Source organism: Pholcus phalangioides, unplaced genomic scaffold (genome assembly GCF_987345545.1).
Source record: "Pholcus phalangioides strain wild (caught in Gottingen) unplaced genomic scaffold, Ppha-v1.0 ptg000029l_1, whole genome shotgun sequence".
Lineage (NCBI taxonomy): Eukaryota > Metazoa > Arthropoda > Arachnida > Araneae > Pholcidae > Pholcus > Pholcus phalangioides.
The window spans coordinates 2,963,885-2,989,492 of record NW_028301619.1 but is presented as its reverse complement, the minus strand read 5'-3'; the positions used below and the strand labels follow the sequence as shown (position 1 = coordinate 2,989,492).

The following is a 25,608-nucleotide window of genomic DNA, read 5'->3' as shown; positions in this document are numbered from 1 at the left end:
TTAGTTTTCTTGGGGGGGGGGGTCACGGGCCCCCTGTGCCCCTCCCTGCGTACGCCTCTGGTCCTGGAGCGGCCACGGGGCCTCTGGGAAGTGCACACTGAACCCTAAGGGCTCCGTGGAGCATAGGTTGAGAACCCCTGCTGAAGAGTAGGGTTTCTTACGTTTTGGTTCACACGGAACCCTCTTGATAGCTACGAGAATGTTCTATGAAACCTAAAAAATATGAATATTTTTCTGATGTAGATATCCTTTACAATGAAAAATTCTACAGTTTTTTGATGCCGTGGAACCTCTGAAAATTTCTTGCGGAATAAATTTTCAGAAGGGTTCTGCGGACCATCAGTAGGAACCTACGCTCTTCAGTTCCTAGAAATACTAGGCTGACCTATCCAACATCTTGGTGCCTGTGGCGAATCTGATTACTGATGTCGATGTGTGCAGGGGTTCATATTACTTTTTTCCGGAGGGAGAGAGGGTTGGTTGCCTTTTTTTCCTGCAAAATAACATTATTATTTCGGTGCAAGGACGGGGTTAGAACCCCCCCCCCTTCCTTTTGCGTAAGCCAATGGAATGTGTGTGTAATATATATTTCAACGTTATATTAGAGTTATATATATATATATATATATTGAATCCTCTTAAATACAAAATTGGCATTCTGTTTGGTTTCGAAATTTCCCAATGTTCAGATTTCCTGCGGATGAGGACAGATGCAAGAAGTTGAAGATCAACAAGGTGGATGCGTCTGCTTCCCTTCATAGGTGCCCTACCTAAATATACTCAAATTGGAACAAGCGTGTGGTTTCGATTGCCTTCATTTCAGTTTGAATGGGCATGAAAATCAAATGCACGCATTTTACGGTGGATCCCGCTAATAACGTTTTTCATATAGCGTTCTTAAAAAACGGTATAAGCGGGAAAACGCTTTATACGGGAAATCTTAAGGAGAATTATACTTAAGAGTAGAGACCACGAAAATACGTTCTACTAAGCGGGAACGTTATAAACGGGATCAACTGTATTCCTCATAAAAAAATATCAGAAAACTAAAATCTCATATCATATTATCACTCTCTTCGAAACGCGTGGCTGACGTATTCCACCTCGTCACAAAAAAGGACAGCTAAAAGATGAATTCTCGATTATTTCCCTAAAACCGTCATAAAGGTGGGTACGTATAAACTCAAGGACAATCAAAGATTTCTTCGTATTGCGAAAAAGAAAACCTCATGTCCGAAAACAAGTGCATCATCGTCCGTACACAGAAACGTCGCCAATAGTTATAGTGGATCCTGCTTATAACGTTTTTCGAAAAAAAAAACCCGTCATAAAAAAACATTGTAAGCGGGAAAACGCATCGAACGAAAAATCTCGATGAGTATTATTAAGAGTTGTGATCATAAAAATTAGTCGTACTTAGCAGGAAAACGTTCTAATTGGAAGTGTTATAAGCGGGATTCCAGTAGATTATTTTCATAGATAACGTCCTCGTCTATTGCAGAATTAAACCCTTTCCTAATAAATTTCAGAGTAAACATACTAAATATGTACATAAATCGGAAAATTTTCACCCTTCCTTTTTTTTTTTAAGGGCGTGTTCAGTAACGACATGAATGGGTTGATATATGGATGTGGGAAAGTATCTGCGGAGAGAGAGAACGCATTTTTTTTCTTACATGCCCCATACAAAGACAAGTCAACATACACGCACATGAAAGAAAAGGTAGTGTAGAGAGATTCTCATCATCTTAGAAGACAGACGGTCCCCCCCCCGCCCTTCTGTTCCCCCCCCCCCCATGTTGGTGCACCTTAAAGGGAAATTTTTCCGATCAAGCGGCAAGGTGATCACCTACCTTACCTCAAGGGGGAGGGGGGTTACTACAAAGAAAAAAAATTTTCAAGATGCTAAAAATAAGAAAAATGTAATAATAATAATGGCTCTAAAAGGGAAAGTTTCAGCCAAATCTGTCTTTACCTCGCCAAAGAAGAAAAGCTGTTCAAACAGTCCCTAAAAAAATTATACACGTCCGTAACTTTAAATTTTCACCTCGATACCTTTGTTTTCCGAAAAAAAAGTCAGTTTCCATGTCTTTTAATAAAAATTTTAAATTAATAACAATTACTAAATGCAAATGATACAAAATGCTGGTTTGCTAATTAACGAGTGTTAATTCGATCACGAAATTTCTGGATTAACACGATAATTTTTAGACGAATATGATGGGTTTTAATAACAATTTGCATAAAAATAATATTCAATAAAAAAAGGTTAAAAAAAAGTGATTGGCGAGATTTATTTGAAAGGTTATAGGGAAAAAGGTGAAAAGCTCGCCAATATGGCAATCTCAACGCTGGTGTCAGGCTCTGCCAAGCACCGAACATTCTTTTGTTGTTTGTATCCTTGACTCTCATTGGCCAGGTGAATCGTCACGTGCCCTCGAGCGTGCAGCTTTCCTGGTTCGAACGAACAAGTTGTAGAAAAAAATGGTAATAATAATTTTTTTGGGGTGAAAAAAGTTCTGTTCATGTTGAAACATTCGATAGAAAAAATAAATAAAAACAAGTTCTTTTTTTTTCGATTTCTCTTTTTAAGTTCCAAGACTTGAAATTATCTTTGTTTTAGTCATTTATTCTTTGAAGGGCAAATCAACAAGAAGAAAGCGCCGGGTTTTATTCTGGAAAATAGAACGAATTCATTACCCGTTAATTCTTATAAATTGTTTCTTTTGTTTTTTTTTTCACGAATCCATTATTATTAAAAAAAAGTAATTAGTCTTTCTTTAATAATTTTTTTCTTCTATTGTATATGAGAAATTTATGCAATCGCATACGCCATTGTTGTCAGCATCAAAGTTAAAGTCTATTCAGTTTTTCTAGACCTTGAACACATCATAATAGTTGTTCTCTTCCATTTTTTTAGGTTATTTTCAAAATCCGACGTTATTATTATTAAAAAAAAAGGTGATTTTCCTTTTTTTTAACAATTTACAAAAATAACACAAAAATATCTAAATTTAATCATTTTATTTCTTAAATCCGATTTTTATTCTATTTTTGTTTTGTCCAATTTTTCTTTTCGGTCGTTGTTCGAGTAGTTATAATCTCGAAAGACCATTATGCAAGTCAACTTATGGCCTAAAAATAAGAGAGAGAAATTGCAGCAACTCAACATCTCAAATCTGGGCATAGAATCCATGAATGCATCACCATGGAAAGAAAGTATGTCGTCAACCTTTCAACCTCGAAGAAGCAGCCACTTTTTGAATGCTCCTCCTTACATTTACATGGGATGGATGGTCCTAAGGAGGTCAATTGTTCCGTTCAACAGATCGTGTGGTTGGAAAGGAAGCATTTGTTTTCTCTACATAAGAAAAAGAAAAATACAAAAAAAAAATGTTTTTCTGTTTTTTTTCATTAGCATTTTAATATATTGGTTGTGATATGAATGGTCACAAGAAGAAAGACCCGTTAGAGCCAGATAAATAAATGACTTTATGCCTTTAGGAAGTAAAGCTTTCAATTACAATCTTAGTTCCTTTCTTTGTGTATGTCGTTTTGATGTGGGTTTACTTTCCAGCCGTTGCGATATAATTCAAACATATTACCCCATTCACGAGATTATAATATCGCAATACCTGTCATCTCTGGAAAATGAGTTTCTTCTTGTTTTTCGACAAAAGAATTATAAAGAAACGAGCTTGTATGATAGTTGTGAATGGTGAAAATTCCTTCAATTTTTTTCTCCACATTTTAGTTTCAATCATATTTTGATAAAATCAGTAGGATTTAGCTATATTGTTTTTTATTATTATTAATAGATGATTCTTAGGTGTCGATCACTAATCCTTCAAAAATAACAACTACATTGTATTTTTAGCGATGTTTTTTTTTATTAACAATAAGGCTTGTGGAAAAGAGTCGTCGTTGCCAAGAAGACGCTATTCAATTCTAGGAACTGTATTTCCTTTTCTTTCCAGAAGGGAATGTCCATCCACACCTGTTTGAAAAGAGTGAACATTCCGTAGAAGGCTGCTGGTACTTGGTACTACCTGTCACCATTATGTTCTTTATTCCTCCTCCTCTCTGTTGTAGTATATAACTTTCGTTTCCAACACCATATATATTCTCGTAGGCATAGAATTACAGGTGTATAACCTTTGCACCGCCCTTTTTTCTTTTACCCTGGTAACTTCAATAGTAAGTGAATTGTTTCCGTGTTTTACCCCTCGAGAGAAGAAAGGTTTTTCCCTCCATTCAACCATAACGTCATTTGTTTTTACTGGGTATTTTTCGCTTCCAACCCCACCTACCAGCATCTTCTAAACTACCTGCGGAAGAGATAAGCAAATTTCCAAGTCATTAAAATCAGTAAATGAGCTCGTAAATGGTCTTATCTGATGAAACGCACAATAGGGAAATGGTGGGTATGAGTAGGCACTTGGATTTTCGTTAATAAAAACGAAACTTTAGGAGTACGAAACATACTTTATTACATTAGAAATAACTGTAAGAAATGAAAGCGGTAGTTTCATTAACAAATGATTTATAAATTTAAAAAAAAAAATGGTGAATGCGTACTCTTTTCCATCCTGTCGTGTAAATAAGAGAACATAAATATACATATAAACATAATTTTTATTGAATTAGACAAAAAGCCTCTGCTGTCAATTAAGAGTACACACCCCAGTATTTGCAAAAATGACTCTACTCGTAATTTACGACCTTAACCACATACGACATTCCTCATACCACCACTCTTTACATATTCAACACTGAGCCAATATTCATTATAGGATTTTTCACAGACTGGGTAGATGGACTTCTCATTGCATGGTCAGCATTTCAGGGATTTTTTAATGCAACCATCTCTTTTCTTCTTTTTATAGGCTGGATAGACCTTTGCTATCTTGACTTCCAGATTTCACTTCATTTTGAATGATAGAACTCGCATCACAGGTGTATGCTGCTCTAAAGGCGGATACACCCTACTCTGACGACGTGGGAACGTCTGCACATATATGGATTGGCATCATCATCATCATGCCCCCCCCCCCCCCAGCATTTCATGTCTATCTCCACCTATGTGTCGCGTTATCGCAACACTCTAAGATGGACTTGAATTCTAACTTCCATACATTGTTCGGCTGAGAATATGCTTCAAAATAACTTTTTCCTTGAAAACTTTCATTAGTCTTCTATCTACAGAAAAATCAAAATTCCTTCGCTGAAAAAGTACATATTAACATGACAAAATCACATTTTTCCTAATGAATTGAGGACATCAAGGGTGTGTATTATCAATAATTTCGGTTTCTTGAGACAGTTCAAAACGCACATGTTAACTTATTCATAGTGAATTTTACTGACACTTGCCAACAGAAAAAAAAAATTGCATGCGTACTCTTACCCAACTGCATAGTCGCGCCCACTTTCCCCAATGATTTTGTTTTTTTTGTTACCACAGGTAAATAAAATTTATAAAGTGCTTCCCGAAGAGATCAATGTCTAGTAGTCGAATGGCAGGAAGCTTTAGACCTTACAAAATGAACCAAGTTTTTTGGACATGACAATATATTAAGAATAGAAATGTTTAGACCAGCGGTTCTCAACCGGTGCTCCGCGGAGCCTTTGGGGCTCCGTGTGCACTCTCTAGGGGCTCCGCGGCCACTCGTGGAATATAAAATAAAAACGGTAAGTTTGAAAAAAGTAATTATAAATATTTTTAAATAATGAAAATAAATCAGTAAATTTTTGAGGAATACATAAAAAATTGGCCTACGGGGCTCTACCATAGAAATTATATACCACAAAGGGCTCCGCGAGTCAAAAAAAGTTGAGAACCGCTGGTTTAGACCATCTTAATCTGAGATTCGGATTCAAATTAGAAATAGAAGTAAACGCTGATGCCTTTTTTTTCTACAAAAATATATTCGATCGGTTTTATAAAGTGTGTCACCGTCTTAATATATAGCAACGATATGCGTTTCCTACTTGTACGGCGCCTTGAACGTGGCTTATGATTTTAGCAGCTAAATCAACAAAGACAAGATGTAGGAGGAGAGAAAAATGAGAGTGAACGGGCTCTAATGTTTGTTCGCTTCTTCTGTTCGAAGGATTCGCTGACTAAGACTTAATGGAATTCGTGCTATAGAGATGCATATATACGAGAGAGAGAATTCAGCGTAAAGTCAAGAACCTTACCGAAAGATCAGGGACTTGGAAGAAAAACCCTCAACTGAAAGATTTGTACATCTTTTCAATGCCCGTTTAGCTTGCGTATATGATTCCCAATAACTTATTGGTCAATAAATAAGTCATCGATAACAAATTTCGAACTTTAGATGATATTGTATTTACAAACCACGAGTCTGTTTGATTATTTAATCTGTTTTATTATTATGCATTTGGATACGATTTCCTTTGTTACGTCCTATAGCTTATTAGAAATATCTATATTCACCGCGAGTGCCGTGATCAGTATCAAAGACTGTATTGCGGTTGGCATTCTTATTGTTTCTGTGATGTTTATGAAGCTCTTTTCTCTCTCGTAAAGAATGCCTTATGAGGTAGTCCTGGGTCAACTCTTCCATATACATATTATACGTACACCAATGCGCAGTTACAGCGATATTAACATTAGAAATACGTACCAAAAATACATGAAAACAAGCACTCGAGCGATTCTAGGGTTTTCTTAAAAATAAAGATAATTTATCAGAACTGGAGACTCGTGTTTGCCGCCGACTAATTCGCCAAAAGATTTGTTGTTCAAGAAACAAGAGATTTTTTTTGTTTTTTCTGAAAGAAAAATGAAGAATTCTTTTATTCTCAGCGAAGCATGGCGGTAAAATAAGAATGCATATATATTCAGTGATAGATTGTAGAAGTGCTTGTTGCGCAATACGAGTTCCAGCCTCACGATTTTTGCGCACAAAAACTAACTCGTAGTTTCAGTCTTCTTTTTTTCAAGTTCTCTAAGTATTTACCGGGTAATGCGGAGAATTCAGGTTGACAGGCTATTGTTTTGGGTGTTATGAAACCAGTGACTGAAGCGCAAATGACTGCAATAAATAAAAAACCCAAAGCTTGGAGTGTGGGGGTCTCGAAGAGTATATAGAGATGTCCGTGTAATAATACGGGTTGGTGGGTAAGAATTCATATGCACGTGGAATTCACCAATGCTTCCAAGAATCCAAAAAATAATAATAAATAAATGAATAAAACCTCATGATACGTCCGAATGCGTTTTTGATAGATGACCACGTATATTTTGAAGTGCATGTCTATTAAAAATTCGAATGTTCAGGTTTTGGTATCTAGCCAATAGATTAATCAAGAATACGGTTGTACCCGAGGAGAAACTTTAGATGCTATTCGCATTTAAGACTTACACACGTTTTACATGCTCCCGTACCTTTTAATGGGTGGGGCTGACCGGGCTCTAGCCCTGGGACCCGGGACAATATTATAATCTTTTTTTTTTACTTTTTCACACTATAAATTAACTATGGGAGGGCCCGTGAAAAGTTTGACCGAGGGGACTGCAACAGAACCCAGCCTACCCTGCTTTTAATTCATAAATGCAAAAATCATTCATAACTTTTTAAGATAAATTCGTTGCTTTTCATAGACTAGACTCAAAGTCAATGTTCTGTATATCACCATTCAATATTTATTTCTACTACCGACAATTAAATGAAAAATAAACTAAAGGGATTTTCAAGATAACAAGGAAGTTATTCATTATCGACTTTTAATTAGCATTTTATTGTGCAAAAGAACTTGAAACGACAACTTATAAAAGAACAGCAGGTACAAGAGAAAATTTGAAGGTCCATTTAGGAAAAGACGCTGTTCTGAAATTTCTCGTGCCTAACAAACACAAGAGCAAATAATGAGAGGAAAAACAAGAAAACTAAGCAAAGTAATTCTGAAAACTCCTCAGTATAGTAAACGATTAACTCCGTTTTCTGATCGGCCCTCGCGTACAATGAGTGGTTCCGAACGGTATATTGCTAAATACTATTATGAATAAACACACACCTCTGATGATTGATGTGATCCAGATACGATGGCTCACACAAGTTCTTTCATTCTATTCTCATAAGAATCATAACGTATAATAAGTAAAATATAGTAGAGAAAAAAGAAATAAGATGGATGCCTTTTGTGTGTCCGGTAAAAAAAGCATATAGGCCTGGGTCAGCTTTTGAAGACCGGTTAAGAAATATGGTTTGCTCACAAGAACATCTACAAGAACAATGTGTTGTCTCTCATTTCTTTTCCGGCTATTTTAGGACATGGAAAAACACTGCAATTATTCCGAGGCCAGAAACAAAGAAATTGGTTCGCAGATGCACAATTTTTCCCGTCATTTTTTGCGCGAATTAAGGCAAAATGTTTTTGATTTGCTGCTAAAGGTGAGGCTGATAGACAAAAAAAAAAAGTAGTTTTTCTGTAGTCATTTTTCTAATAATGCAAGCATAGCTAGACAAGAACAATGCCCAGTCGCTATATTGTTGATTCAACACTTTTTGTCCCTAAGTTCTCGCGATTGCAATGGAGGTGAAAGGTAATGTCCCCGTAAGATTACTGTTCTTACTGAATTTCGGTTTGCTCTTTTTCAATTCCTATGAACGTATTTCCATTCACGTTATTTGATGACAAGGTTTTTAATTGCAACATGATTCACGATTAAAATTTTGCTCGAGATGACTTTTCAAATGCATTGCTAAAGAACTCACGGAATCGTTTAAAATTTGTGTAAAGGCGAAGAGCTGGTTTAACCGATAGCACAAACTTCTTTTTTCCAAAATGTCTCACCGATATAACTAGGCCGAACTAATCACTGTAAAAATGTTTCCTTTGTTGTCTATGAAATCTAGAATTTATACGCTTGATCATTGTTAGAATGACAATACCTTAGTTATCAGTCGTAGACAATGTCACCGTAATACATGTTTCTTATCAATGATATAGTTTGCATTTTTAAATCATTAAGCTCGATCAGGAACAAAGGACATACGTAGCAAATGCGAGCCTAATCCATATATGTATTTCGGATGGAATTAAACACTTTTGTGACAAAATGAAAAAATTGGCTAATGGCTGCGTAATCACAAAAGAGAAACATTGCTTTATCTTTAGTGTTCTTTAATCATAAATTTTTGTCATTTTGATTCAGGTTGTCAAGACCAGTCGTCGACTATTTCATGTTCTCTTACTTATGCCTAGAATAGCAATATTATGAAGCAGATGCGCTACTGAAAACGTCATCTAGAAATTTCAAATTTCTTTTTTTTTACCTTTTAACGGGAACCGTTTCGCCTAATTTGGCACCAGAAAAGAGACGACGAATCTTTCGAGGACGAAAAGATGTTCTATGAAGAAGAGATCTGAGAAAACAAGTATTTGACACGCACTAGCAATCATCCAGGGAATTGTCAGTTGTTAACCCTTTGAAAAAACCATGCACGGTAGATAGTTTCACCAGAAAGGATAGAAAAATGGAATAAAATGATGAAAGGAGAAAAGCTGTTAAAAAGTAAACTTAGATGGAATCAGCTGCTTGGATGAGGGGGAATATAAGGAGACCTAGCTGTTCAGTTTTGCTTCAGACATCGTTCCACACTGAATATTCGTTGTTGACCAATTACATGTCTCTTCAAAACTGTACAAAAAAATTATGTCCATGCCATCTCGAATTCGTTTCCCAAAAAAATCCCAATCGTTCTACGCTAAAAATACGAGGAATGTTCTTAAAGTCGGACCTACTTGCAAATACATGAACAATAAAAGAAATACTGTACAATATCTCGAATTTTTTTCCGCTCGATTCTACATATCTTCACCTACTTTTTTTTTTTTCCGCTGTTGTTGGAACATTTGCCATAGCGGTCAAGTTTTCGTAGACCCATTTCATGGCAATAAGCCACCTGATAGAATAACCATTCTTAAAGATCTGTTTTCACTCCTTCCTCGGCTTGCAGAATAAAAAAAAACCTTTTTGCGGTTTTTGCTACTGAACTCCATGACTAGAGCCCGGAAGTTTAGGCACTAAAAATGGTCGAAATAGGCAGTTAAAAAAGGCCCTAAAAATGCCTAAAATAAGCACTAAAAAAGCATTTATAATTTTTGGAAGGAAAACAATTAAAAATAACCTAATAAACAAAGGTATTAGGGGTCCGAAAACTAGCCGAAAAATATTGCACTTAATCCGTCTATTGTTTTAATTATAGTTTATGATAACTGCATTATATTACCCAAATTAAATTGATTTCAAGTCCAAAATAAAATGTTACTAGACCCTCAGCATTAGGTCAGTTCCAGGGTGACCATTACCAGAAGCGGAGTCGGTAGAGAAAATGATCTGTTGGGCTCCCCTGAAGTTGCGAATAATTCTCGTTTATTTGTTGTATTATTTGGAATAATCATTATCATTTCTATAGTTGAAACATGGCTATCTTGTTCTATTTTTGTAAACAGAAAAACTTAATTTTTTTTCATATTACCACGTATGCGGAACCCCTTCCAGCGCAGGGCTTTGTGTGGCCACATTTGTCACACACCCTTGAGGGTGACTTTTGCCAATTTAATTGAATACTAAATATGTATGTTTAATAAATAGCCATGGTTGTTTGCAGAGCATTTATGGTGCAAAAAAAAATCAAAACAACATGGGCCTTAGAGCCCCGTCTGCTCCTACCCCGCCTTGGGTGAGCCATGGCATCAACTGATGACCTCTTGGGACAATTATCGATCCGCTATACACATACAACGGCAGTCCGATGCTTGAGTGAGACATATTATGTGAAGCCTGTGGAGAAACAAAAAAACACGGCTTTTCTAACACGGGCTGCGTTCATCTGAAACAAAATCATTCACGTCTAACACTATTCGGTCAAAGCAAAGTTAATGCCTGCCAACACCAATCTCTCAGATCTTGGTTGCGTCTAAATGGGGCTGGAAGGAGGGGGGTGGGCTTTCTGATGATAATTAATGCTGAGTGTTGGAAACTTTTAAAAAGAGCAATTATTTTGAAATTCTCAATGCCAAGTTTTACAGATTATGGCCTCTGAAATGCACTAATAAACTTAAAAAACTATGTTAAAATAGACATATTTAAAATGGCACGAAAATTTCAAAAAAGGCATTTTTACCAAAAAAGTTTGAAAATAGGCAAAAAAATACATTTATGGCATTTTGCCTGAACTTCCGGCTCTATTCATGACTCAAGGGACAACAATAGACGATTTTGCAAACTCACAACTTGAGGAAACTTCCCCGCGCAGTTTAAAATGAGATCAGTGGCAGGCTGTCCACCGGATTCCGGAGTTATTATGCTTCTTCACCCCATAATTCTGCTCAAACGCAAGCTCCAGAAGTCTATCTAGATTCTATTCAAATGTTTTGGCTGGCAGCAGAGGTGGATTTATGGCTTTTACGCTCTTCTCCCGTTCTAATTTAATGTTCTTTTTGACCAGGGCCGCAACTAGATGTTTGGTCAGCAGGGGCAAGAGCGCATTTTGGAGCCCCTATGTAATTGTGAAGGAGGGGGTTGATTGGTGAAATCGATGCCCCCTCTGGTTCGGCGCCCGGGGCACCAGACCCGCCTTCACCTCCATAGTTGCGGCCCTGCTTTTGACCACTAATAACTTAAATTTGCCGACCTTCGAACTGTCTGCATTTGACTATAGTTCGCTTAGCTCCTCTGTAAATACCCTTTTAGCTAGCAGGAATTTGACCAGCCCCCATATAGTCCAGACCAGTCAGTCCAGACGGGTCTTGAATTTTATTTTCAATTTCTCAATTTTGTGGGAATTTATACAGGGTGTCCTGTAAGTGCTAATGCGTCCTTTATCTCATCAACCGTCCATCGTAGAGGTATGATTCCAATTTAGGAAATGCTCAAAAGGTGTTCAAACATTACGCTGTACCAGTTTTGAGGGTAAAAATACAGTATGCAACAAAATAAAAAAATCTAAATTTTTATTCGTTCCCTCTGTCCTCTAACTTCTAATTCCCTGTCTCTCCTAAGGCCAACAAAAAAATTCCAAGTTTTGAATTTCAATATTCGCTGAGATGTTCGAATTCAAAACTCGGAGAAAAGTTGTTAAAGAACAGCATAATGAGGGAAAGGAGCGTCGTCCGTTAGTTTTTGCTTTTCTTTTTCATAACTTTTCTCCGATTTTTGAATTCAAGTATCTTAGCAAATATTGCCTTTAAAAGCATGGAATTTTTTTCTGTAGGCCTAAGGAGATACAGGGCTACAATTTTCTAATTGGAAGCTAGAGGACAAGGGGACCGTATAAAAATTTTTATTTTTTTTTATTTTGTGACACTGTATTTTCACCCTCAAAACTGGTACAGGGTAATTTTTTAACACCCTTTGAGCATTTTTTTTAACTGGAATCATATCTCTACGACGGGCGGTTGATGAGAAAAAGGATGCATTAACACTTAGGACACCCTGTATATCTCTGAACACGTAAAATTTCAGCAGCTCTTAAAATTACACCAACAGAGAATCAGCTCCTTCCAGACAAAAAATTATTGTACTCTTATATACCGTATTTTATACTGAAAGCACAATATAGGAGATGTATGTACTTCCTAAAATACTATAAAAATTGAGGAAGCAAAAAATAGGTTTTTCTACCATGTATTTGCCATGTACACGGGACCATGTAAAGATAGAGAAGTGGGTCTCAACCTTTTCAAGCCCGCGGCCCGGTTGTTTCATTCATTTTTGTGACTCGAAGGCTCGGTCAAACACATGACCAACGGAAAATGCGAAGGTTTTTAACAGCTGGCTGATGCAAATATACTATATTTAAGAAAGAGAGAATTCTACTGCATTGCGGGGAATCGAACCCACGTTTTCTCTCTTGCCGGGAGAGCGCCCTAGACCAGTGGTTCTCAACCTGGGGCCATATGGCCCCCTTGTGGTCCTGGGATATTCTAGGGGGGGCCACGGATGAAAATCAGAAGAAAGGTGATCCACGGCAGTTGGTGAAGAGAGTCATAGAGAGCTGTGGAGAGAAAAGCTTTAAAAGAGAAACATGGTTGTATTACACTACTTTCAGAATCCATCAGATCCGTCCATAGAACCAGGGGCATCTTAACCCTTGGGTCTATGTGGGCATGACCCGGGTCTTCATATCTATAATGGAGGGAGGGGAACTGCACTATATGGGATCTGATACTATGATTTTCATATGTAATCTGTTACTTCCAGCTAAGTATGGAGGGCCGCCAGAGCAACGGTTGGTGTGTTGGGAGGGTCGATTTATCGTGCAGGTTCGTTGGATCGTCCCGATTTTGTTACACATACCGTTTTTTACCATATAATTTTACTCCTCGGAGAGATGATAATCCACCATTTGAATCCGGGCCTAGCCAGGATTCCAGAGATTGATCTGATTTATTAAAATTTTATATTCATAATAAAAAAATAGAAAGTATCTCACTCTTGGATAAGGGTAGAGGGGGCCTTGGGTAGGACAGGGTGGCCACGAGAAAAAAAACGTGATCCATTGGGGGCCATGAGCTGAAAAAGGTTAAGAAACACTGCCTCAGACCGCCAGACTACAAAGGCAACGAATGTCCCAATCGTTCCTTGGAGTTCGTGCGCACTGAACGGGACCGAACATGGACGGTCAGACCTAATTCTAGGGATCATCCTCGGATAAGTCGCCATATGGTGGCAGTGTCAGCAATTGCGAGCTTTGGCCAGAATTACGTCTGACCGTCCATGTACGGTCCCGTTTAGTGCACACGAGCTCCAAGGAAAGATTGGAACATATTAGTTGCCTTTGTAGTCTAGTGGTCTTGGGCGCTCTCCCAGTACGAGAGAGGGCGTCGGTTCGATTCCCCGTAAGGGCAATAGAATTTTCTCTCTTTCCTAAATATATCTTCACATCAGCCAGCTGTTAAAAACCTTCGTAGGGATAGCGAAGAGGAAAATAAATGAGGAAAAATGAAACGGCTAATCCCTCGCGGCACGGGCGATTGAAAACACTGCCATAGAGGGTTAACTTTTTATTATAAAAACGATCCTTATAATTATACTAAAAAAAAACCCAAAAAAAGCGCGTGCGTCGTAATTACAGTTTATCGTATTGAAAATTTCGAATTATTTAATAATTTCAAAATACCATCATTGGGTAACGAATGAAGAAAAAAAAAATTAACGATGTTGTTATGGTATAAGACTGCATATACAGGATGGGCAAAAAGTACGGTGGGCTGTCAAGTCAAATTTTGTGAGGGAAAAGGCAAGGAAAAAAATGGTTTGCACAGCTTTAGCTTTCTTGATTACTCTCAGGGGTGATGGTATCAGCTTAAAAACGCCAAGTTATACATTTGATGCACCTTCGGTGAATTTGGCAGGATTCGAAAGTGCGTCGTCAGTTTTTAATATGCATTATAACTCCATAATTACTGATCACACACTTTTTTCTAGAAATAATGTGTGTAATTATTGGACGATCGATAGCATCCACCCTGCATATTTGCCGACGAAATTTTGAAAACATAAAATTGAAATTTTCTGCTCATACGTACTTGGAAATCATTTTCCTAAAATGCTCATATCTCATTAAATATTCAATTGTTCCATTTGAAATTCTATTACAGTGTTGGGTGTCTCTCATGCGTGATATCAAATTTTCTGTCTCATAAAAATTGGTTAAAACTCCGCATGTCATAAGAAAAAAAAAATGTGATGAAAATCAGAATTTGTAGAGCAAACATTTATATTTTTGTGAATCTGAGTGTTATTTTCGCGAAAATGCATGCGGATATTGCGAAAAGCAAGTACAATATTTTGTGAAAGTAACAAATTGCAGCTTTCATAACACATGTTTGATCAAAAATTTTTTCTTATTTAATTTTTGTTGATCCCCTAAAAATACTCGTGACCGAATCTACACAGAAAAGTGTGAGTTCAAGAATCCAGCTTACATGCCGGAAGTCACAAAACGATTCGTTCAATATTTTTCTAGAAATTTGATTAAAAAAAATGTCTAAATTCTCCAAAGTGAACACTGACGTATAGCGCTTATATAGTGTGTCACTGTGGTGGTCGAGTGGTCATAGTGACGGACTCGCATCGCGAGGATCCGGGTTCGAATTACACCTTGTCGTGGTGGTCGGGTGAAGTTGGTTTCCTATGGTTCCCAATTTCAAATCGCAAATGCGAGCTGAACTCCCCATTGAAATCATCGAGACATTGAAAAGTCTCGCCACAGAGAGCAACAGGCCTACGATGATATGATTATTTAGTCATTACACTTCACTCGCAGTTAGAAAAATCAGATAGTAGCACTACACACACATAACAAGCATGAAACAAACTTCACGTCAGGTTTCACTACACGCACATTCCAGCATGTACGAAATTCGTTAGAGGTTCCGCAGAGAAATATGGATGAGGTACACACACGTATGGTTTAGAGTAGTAGCTCTTATATAGTGTACATAGGGGGATTTTTTCGCTACCGCTTTTACAAAATTCTGGGAGGAGTAGGTGACTCAAAGATGAATCGAAATTACACAGCAATGCAGGGTCGGAAATGCTTTCCTAACGCAACGCGGTAGCACACACCAGAAGTGAAGGACAACACTTAAGTGAATATGCATTTAAATAATAAATGTTCATCAACAAAAGTAACAGAGGTAAAAGTGTTTAAAGTGTCGTCCACGAGTTATAATGCTGACCTGGAATCTCCAGCGAATTTCGAACATTCGGGAAGATTCCGGGTATATCTCGAGCTTCTCTGCGGCCATGGGCCCTTCCCCCCCCCCCCCAGTGTCAAAGGTGGAGACTACAGATCTAATGTATATGCGTATTATATATATGAATTGACTTTCTCTTTTAACTTTTAAATTCCATTCTAAGTCTTACATGTTTTTGTTTTAATCTGTCAGTTTTTTCGTTGTTAAAGTTTTGTATGTTTAGAAGGTTTTATTTTTCAATTTCTAAATTCTAATGTTTTGTTTTAATTTGTATTTTTTATATATCCTTCATTTTTTGCTTTTAATATTATATGTTAAGCTTTTTATTTATTTCAATGATAGTTTTAAGTCAATGTTTTTGTTTTTTTTGTCACACAATTACTTTTTGTTTACTTTGAAGTTTTACATGTTTTTGTTGTCAACTTCTTTTAAGCTCAGTATATTGTCTTATATTGTTTGCTTTCATCACTGTATGTGGCCGCTGTGGTGGTCGAGTGGTTATAGTGACGGGCTCGCGATGCGAGGATCCGGGTTCGAACCCCACAGTGGTGGTCGGCTGAAGTTGGTTTTCTGTGGTTCCCAACTTCAAGGCGCAAATGCGAGCCGATCTCCCCGTTAAAAAGTCTCGCCACAGAGAGCAACAGTCCTACAACGATAAATCATTCAATCATAACACTTCACTCATAGTTAGAAAAACTGGTGGCAGATGGCAGCAACTACACATAACAAGCATTACAGAGAAATAAAAAACTTCAGCAGGTTTCGCTGCACGTACACGCACATTCCCGCATGTACCGATTCGTTGGGGGTTCCGCGGAATGCATGTGTGGTGTAGCAGTGGTAGGTGGGGCCTCCAAAAAATAGCTCGGGGATCCATGATGTTCTTACCCACCTTAGGACGGCAGAACTTATTGATATATATGAATTGACATTTTCATCATCATGCCCCAGACTTTCACGTCTATCTCGGCCTATGTCTGCAATGTGTGCAACCAGTTCCTCAGCACTGTCAGTGGGGGTGTCATAGACCAGTGTTTTGATATGCCACCAGGCTGGGGGAGGCAGAAGTACATAGTCGCGAAAATCCGAGCTCTGAAAGTTTTGGTTTCTGGATAATTCGAGGCAATGAAACTTTTTGAGAGAATTTCCTTTTCTCTTTTGAGATCTTTTTTTTTCTTCTCCAAGAGAGAGAGAGAACCCAACTTTTTTTTATTTTTCTTCAAGGCATACTACGTAGTACATATGTATTGCACAATAATTTTGAGTTTGAAAGGGACTAAACAGCCCCCAGCCCTATAATGGGTAACAGGTAGAATAAAATATTAGACTCCCTTGAATGGATGTAGACCATTTTAACTTTCAGGAGGTCATTGAGAAATTTGCATTCACAATTTCAACAAAAACAGGGCAATTGTGTGAACTACAAGTCAGAACATCCAAGAAATATAGAAATGTTCTCTAAAATACAGGTCATGTGAACACTTAGCTCATGCTGTCAATTAGTAGTCCATCTAATTATTTCATACATTTTACTGGCCCTTGGGTTCAGAAAGGTTGAGAAACGCTGACTTAGATGAAAATGCCAGCCACGTAATTCACATTTTTACACTATAAAATCATTATCACAAAGCCCTGTATATGCCGTCAGGTGGGCCTATGGCCATTACCAATAAAATTTCACCCATTTTTTGTTATATTAGAAAATTCTATTTTGTTTCACTTGAAATTTCGCCACATATTTGGAAAAAACCCCACATAAATTATTGATAAGAGCAAACCATTTTATGTGAAACTATAGATAAGGGAAGTCTAAACTTCAGTTCAGGCAAGTACATAAATGTAAGTTTAACAACATAATTAAAAATTTTAAAAAGTCCAAAGTGAATGAAAAAAGAAAAAAAAAACAGATCAAATTTAGGGTACAAATCTTATATATATATCATAATTGAAAGAAAAAAATTGTTCTTTCGCTCCCCATCTTTATTTCCTATCCCAGTAGGAACCTATCATGAAATCATTTCAGTGGTGTGATATGCTCCACCAGCTTATATGTACTTAATATGGCACTGCACTATGTATCTATATGCATATACAGTCGAACCCTGATTTAACGCCACCTACGAGTTGAATGGTGTCACTATCCCAGATGCAACTAGGGTCACCGATTTGGGAATTCTCATTGACGAGCGGATTAGGTTTTCTGAACAATGTTCAGCGGTGGTCAAAAAAGCGAATAGAATGCTTGGTCTCATTTTCAAAAAGGTCTCTTCGCGTTCTTCTAAAGTCATTCTTCCGCTTTTTCGAGGTTTAGTTCGTCCTGGACTGGAGTATGCTGTAAGGTTTTGGAGACCATACCTACAGAGGGACATAGACTTGGTTGAAGGGGCGCCGAGAAGAGCTAAGCGTGTCCTTATTGGAACACAGGGCTTGAGTTATGAAGAGAGACTTCATTTTTTGAGTATGTTTATGTTGGATGAACGCAGGCGTCAAGGAGATATGATCGAAGTGTTCAAAATTTTCAATGGGATGGACCATGAACTTTTAGTACACCACCAATCAACTGCTTTTACAAGGGGACACCAGTATTGATTGGTAAGGGACAATGCAATGTTATGGTGTTGCGGGGGGGGGGGGATTTTTCTCTAATAGGGTTGTTAATAAATGGAATAGCTTACCCCCGGAGGTAGTAAATTGTAACACAATTGACACATTTAAAAAGAAATACGATAAACATGTTGGGGTATATCGAGAAGCTATCCATTCTTAGAATAAGACAACCATAAGTATTCTTTATGGGCGTTGTATAATATTTTATCATGTGTATATATTGTTTATAATTTGTGTTAATTGCATTTTTAATTGGGTTGCTGTATTTTTGAAATATATGACATCCATATTTTTATGGGCATCTTTTTCTCAGCCACCTCGTTGGGCATTTTGCCTGTTGTGGCGTTGTATTTGTATTACTATTTAATTTTAAATAGGAACAATGAAAATACTTGCCAAGTAACTGAAAACTGATTTTGGTATTAAAAATCACATTAAAAAAATTGTTAGCCAGTTCAAAAAATCTCAGCCACACATTGTGTTTCAATAAATTATGCTTTAGTAAATGCTGCCGTAGGTATCAATATGAAAGTCAGTGCCCTTTAAAAAATATAGATATAGATACTTTTTACTGCAATAAACATACTGAAATTATTTATTGATTTATCTTATCATTGAGAGGTGGCAAGAATTTTGGCAGAAAAATTTTCATTGAATAAATTTCAATTTAACAGTGATTTATAGAACAAAGGGTGAATTGCCGATACAAAGGGTGAACTGTCCATCCCAAGAAAAAAAATATTAAAGTCACAACCCTATTGTTTTTAGCAGGTATATTTCAGCGTTCAATGCTAATTTTAGAGGGGAAAAATTAAGTAGGCAACAAAATTATACCTGCTTATACTATAAAAGCCAGAAATCCCTCTGGTAAATGTTGTTTTAACCAAATCTTGAGTACACCTTTTGTATCAGCAATCCCTCAATAGCTCCATATTGTAAACAATTCAAGTGCTGTCAAAAAATTTCACTAATGGAATGTGAATTAAAAACAACAAAAGACTCACACACACAAACATTTAAAATATGTATTTATCTCACAAGATATACACATAACTTCAGTCATAACCTTGAATAAAATGACACAAGTATAATTTCTGTATACAAGTATAATAATGAAACAAAGAAATAAATAAAATACTGTCAAAACTGATAATACTGCTTCTACGGAAGTTACATACACAGTAAAAATAGTTTTGATTAATATTTCTAAACAATTAGTGGCACATAAAAGTGGAGTAATTGATAGTAGAGAAGCCTCTCACTTTTGACACAGTATCATAAAAAAAGTAAAAAATAGACTACCCTAATCATTTAAAATACATAAAGTAGGTGATTGAAACTGTCTTTGGAAGACTATTGTGTATCTCTGGCTAGATTTAGGTTTGCAAGCATTGAATTCATTTAAAAAAAGAAAGAAAAGTTTTATGCAGCTGCTCAAAAATGAAGCAGCAAAATTCCAGCTTTATTTGAATTAATACTTTTTTTAAACAAATCATTTTTCTTTACTTACATCATTTTACACACAGCAAACTTGGTTACTGCCAATTTCAAAGATGTATAAATAGTTATAAAATTAATGATGTTAAAAGTATCTAATTGATTGGTTAAAGAACAAAATTTTGTGAGTTAGTACCAACATGAAACAAAGTTTTTGTAGAGGAAAATATGTATAAAAAAATTACAACACATGTGACCATCCAAATACATCTGCTCTTTAATAAATGATTAGCAAATAGTAAAAGTTTCTCTTGTGAACAAAGAAGTGTAAATAATGATGTAATATAATGATAGATTATATAATGTATACAATAAATGCTTAAGTACATAATTTTTTAATAATTTTATCGAACTTGAATTTTTGCACTGGGTTGCTTTAGGTGCTTGCTGCTGCTTTTCTCAAAAAAAAAAACCCCACATAGTTTGGTTAGAGGACCACGAACTTGTGTTATACCAATTATCACAATCATCATATTATTGCACTCAATATTTACAAATAGTAATGATGATGCATTATAAAGGATATACTCTCATTACAAGTAGCATCAGCAATAAGACACGCTAATCTTATAATTTAAAAATATATTATTTATTACCATTGCACCAAAATTTAAAAGATTTCAAATTAATATCCAGTGATTATTAATTTAATCTTCCACAAAAATCAAAAAACACAAAATATAACTGAATTTCCAAGTAACAGTAAATTAAGATATAAAAGAATGTTCTATGTAAGCTATGTGTTGCGTGTCTGAAAGGTTTTGGATTCAAAAAGGTGATTAAATACAGTAGATTTAACACAATGAACTTTCTTTTAACCTCTATGTCATATATCGGAGTGACTAACCCATGGCATGCCATTATCAGGAGTGGCACGCAAACGTTTTTAAAAAATTAGAGAAATTTTGTAACATTTTTCAATCAAAGAAATTCTCCCCAACTTTCAAACAATCCTTTTCTTAAGGCCAGGATTACACTATAAAAGTTTGATAAAGGATCTTTTACAAAACTTGAAAAAACAACCAATAAGCTAATTGGTTACATTCTTCGCCTGAATGTAACTGATACGAAAGAACTATTATCAAACTTTAATAGTGTAATACCAGTTTTATGAATGATAGTCTTGTAAGCTGCCAAAGCTATAATTTAGTATGATGGGCAATCTTAAAATAATAATTAAGTCATGACTGACTCTATTCAATGTGTTTCTGTTTGGTTTTTCATCTTTGGTCATAGTTGCTGGACGTCCCATACATACTAGATTCAAGTACAACTGCATTGTACATCCACCATGAATTCCTGTGGGGAGAGTGGAACTCACCCATCTTGCAAAGTTTATTGGGAGGCCTAAGCACACTGAGTCCTCAGGTTCCGGTGTCTATGCCAAACATGACAAGTATCCAAATACCCATGCAATCATCGTTTGTGTAGATACCACTGTTTGGATTCTTCTGTCATCTGATCACTGTTGGGCACTATATATACCACCTCCAGATAATATTCGGTAGATAGGCATTTTACAACATTGTGAGATAACTGCAATTTCTCGAACACAGTTTACCCTTCTGATTTCAGCTTCCATTTTCTGTTAAATTTTTCAGAAATGCTCGCTGTAGCTTGCAGAACCTCAAATATCTGATGGTATTGCATGGACAGCATAAATACTGAACGACAGTGGTGTCATTAGTAGCGAATTTGTATATTTCGATGACCAATAATGAAAATTCTTTATCGTGTCTAAACGTTTACAAAAACGAATTTCACTCTTTTCACAAAAATGATTTTTATTACGAATTAAAACACTTGTTTTGACATTCAAATACTATTTTTAGAGAAGTACCTGATAACCTTTTATTATAAAATAATAGTTTCTTTTTAATTTAAGAGCGAATTTCATAAGTTCCTAAACTTTTGTGGTGCACTGAATACAAAGACTGGAGGATGACTATGATTGAATATCTATGATCCTCCAGGGCCGTCTTAAGAACATTATGGGCCTCTGGGCCAAGTGATTTTTCTGAGGCCCTAACAAGCAAATTCTCGAAAAATTCTACTACTTCTCATTTTTCTGAGGCCCCTCTTCTCTTGAGGTCTCCAGGCCGTGCCCAGGTGAGCCTATGCATTAAGACGGCACTGTGATCCTCATTGGGCATTTTGCCTGTTGTGGCCTTGTATTTGAATATTCTCCACAAGAACAGTTTTCTGGTGAGGAAAAAAAGTTTTCTAAAAGGAATCAAGGAAAGAATAACACTCTCAGAAATGATTTTAAAGCCTAGTTTTGTTACATCCCTTCTAGGGCAGAATATGCACCATTTTAACATGATTTTTTTTACCAGGAGTACATATTTCTATCTTTCCTAATTTCAACAGAAGCTGTCAGATCTTAGCACTATGCATCGGTCAGACATATTGTGTCAGACAAAGCAAAATACTGCAAACAACAGAACTTGGTTAATTCAAATTTTTAGATAATTTGATTCTTTTGTAGTCCCCTTGAACTTTGAATTACCTAAGTTGGACTGAATAACATATAAGTCAGTTGAAGAAGTGTAATATCACATCAGAATCAAAATAGGCAGGAAACACTGCTAATTACTATGGCATACAATATTAAAGAAAGAAATGGGTTATATTTGATTCATGTTTCAACTTTATATGATTTCTAATTAGAAAATTACACATAGAAATAATGCATTATCAAGACATGTTCATCTTTCCATGAATTTATTTTAATATACAGCCCAAGATAAAGATGAGCAGAAAAAAATATTTTAAGTGAAAAACATACTTTATTTAATTGTAAAAAGAATTTGTGTAGGGTTATCTTGCAATATCAAATCTGCAAACACACTCACATAGCAGCAGCAGAGAATGATGTTTCATATTTCTTCCATACAACTAACTTCCAATGTAGTATTATGTCGAAAACATTTGAGGGGTAATGATTATAAATAGTTTGTTTTAACAGTTCAGTCACATTAGCAGAAAAATTTAAAAAAGATAGGAATGAAAATTTGCACATTCTTATCCTTCAATTTGATAGACACAAATACAAAGCCTATATAAGGATACACATTAAACTTTTCATGCCGTGAAATTTCTAACAACCACAATATGAAGAAGTCTATAATATATGATATAGATTATATCTTTGCTTATGAAGAAATTGTATATGCCAACCAAATACAAATTATAACAATATGATTACCAAAAAATGATTCTAGGTTAATTTACAAAACAAAAAAAATCATAATTATTTGTGTACCTTTATGGTTTCATTATGAAAGTTAAATATTCGTGAATAAAAAGCAAAAATGTCCTTTGTATATATTATAGTATACAGGACAAAATATAATACTTTTCATCAGTGTTTGCCACACAAAACTGAATAAGCATAAAAAATAATACTAAACAAAAATTCAACCATAATCTAGTGGAATGTAGTTGCGAAATATAAACTGTTTGAAAGAAAGTATAACATGGAATTTACAGAATTAAAATGACATTTTTTCAATAATATTTGTAAACTATGTTTCATTTGATTTTATTATGCCAGGAAATTCTTCATTTACAGATGCATCACTGTAAAGGCCTTGTTCTACTCTGCGTTCCCAATATGAAGCACGTTGCAATATAGAGCGAGAAATATGTTTCCTTGTTTTTAATCGGGGTAAAGAACTTGTACTTGTGCTACTTTCATCGGATGTATAACCATGCGTTGTTTCATTTTGGACAGGACAAACAGGACTTGACACTGATATTGCACTTGAAACACTCTCATGTTCACTTGCACCATCATCACTTACTTGAACTGGGACAGTAACTATGCGATTCATTGGCTTTGGAGTATTCTGTTTGGCTCTGTCCCGAAATTCCCTTGATAAACTTCTTGCAGTAAGGCTGTGAACCTAAATAATAAACTCATTATTATCAATGAAGCATTCCAGGTAAAAAAACTAATAATACTTTATAAAAAGCCTTTATAGCAGCAATTGACTAGTAGATCAAAACACTCCAGTCAAATTAATAGAAAAGTTTTTCCAGTGATTTTTCTTTAGCCTTTTAATGTTCATAAAAGTGGCCTAGGTGGGAGCTATGTTTGGAGGCTCAGGAACTAAAACGAAAGTTTTTACCAGAGGCGGGAACTAGAAAGACAAGTCCACACACTCTAGAGCAGTGGTTTCCCAAACTGTAGGTCACAAGAGAATTTCCAAACTAAAAACATTTGATAAGAAATTTGTCTTTTGCAACATCGAAAAAATAGATCAAAACAATATAATCCCTTATCATTATACAGGGTGATTCAAACTTTTTTGGCACTTATCGTCATGTCTATCATTGATTACAAAAGGGATGGAAAGGTTGAAATGAATTTCATGTATGGTTTTATAGATAGGAAAGCTCTGGAAGCCCAAAGATTTCACCAGGAATGTGTTTTTGCACAAGACATGCACCAGACAAAAATACTTTGAGGAATTTCATTTATTTATTTATTTATACAATATTGTTGGCCCTTGGGCCTATACAAGAGGATGCGATTGAGAATGACAAAGATATTGTTTGATATTGGATAAAAAACTTGTGATAGAGGGAGATTCAACAATAGAGCTTGGGAGTTTGTTCCATTCACCAATGGTATGGGGAAAGAAGCTGTATTCAAAGCAGTCAGTGGAAGCAGAAATAGGTTTTATTTTAAGGGAATGGTCGAGTCTTCTAGAGATGTAGGATGGTTTGGCCAAGACACCAGAAGTATCTATGTTGTACTGACCATGGAAAATTTTATAAAGCAATGTTAATCGAGAAATGAGACGAAGAGTATAGAGAGGGAGGAGATGAAGTTCATTTTTAAGTTCGGACACAGAAATGAAAGATGACCAGCAGTCGTGAACAAATCGGGCGGATTTATTTTGAATTGATTTAAGTTTGTCTGTATTACTGGAGGTGTAGGGGTCCCAGATTTCAGCGGCATAGGAGAGGACGGGGGAAATATTGTAACAATAGTTGGAAACCTTTAGGGAATTTGCCAAACCTGCCTCTATCTCTTATTTTTGAAACATGTTTATATAGTTGTAATTGTATAATCCTTAATAGAATTTGTTATGTTATCTTACCTTTTTATAACCGTGCACGGTTAATTCAATTAGTCTGTGATATTTTCATTGCTCATAGTCCGGTAAAATGTGCGATCTTGATCACATCGCCATTTTAATTTATTGTTGTTGCCATTCTTATTTTTGTAAAAGTTACTATAAAAAAATTAATTGTCATTTATTTATGTAAATTAGATGTATTTTTCTATTGGCTATGCTCTGTGTATTTTTCTGAGATGGTCGGTCCCAGGAGTTGGATCGTTCCGTAATTCCTTTTATAGGTATAAATTCCCGTAGCCACTTTGCATCGGCTCGCATTTGTTCTCGCCTTTCAACTCAAAATACATCACTTTAGGTGAAGGTGGTCGCCTTTGGGTGAGTCATCTGAAGAATGAAATAGTTCGTCTCTCTGGTGCTATTACATCGCCGGCTGGTTCCGGACCCATCATGCCACATCTCTAGGCAATCGTTGTCGTCCCGGTTCCTGTCATCGTTCATCCGTCCGTCGTATGGTTCCGCATCGATCGCTGCTTCCGATTGTCATTTCGGCCGTCGAGTTTGCAGCTCTTGCCGCCACGTGAGGTTTCATCTCGGATCGTGACCTTCCGTTCAAGGTCGATGACGTCACGGCACGTGTGATCCGATAAAGATCACCTAACTCCTGCAGTCGGACTAG

The 25,608-nt window shown here is 36.2% G+C and overlaps 1 protein-coding gene across 2 annotated transcripts in view; it reads right to left on the bottom strand.

Moving 5' to 3' along the window:
- Positions 1–22,558: 22,558 nt before the first annotated feature.
- The window catches only part of LOC149067585 (uncharacterized), a 114,554-nt gene continuing 111,504 nt past the window's right edge, over positions 22,559–25,608 (bottom strand). Inside the window, exon 22 of one of the 2 annotated variants that reach the window (XM_089252568.1) lies at positions 22,559–23,750. In XM_089252568.1, the coding sequence (XP_089108694.1) occupies positions 23,370–23,750 (381 nt within the window). In that variant the 3' untranslated portion in view covers positions 22,559–23,369. The remainder of the gene's footprint in view (positions 23,751–25,608) is intronic. The other variant, XM_089252569.1, reaches the window with a different exon arrangement.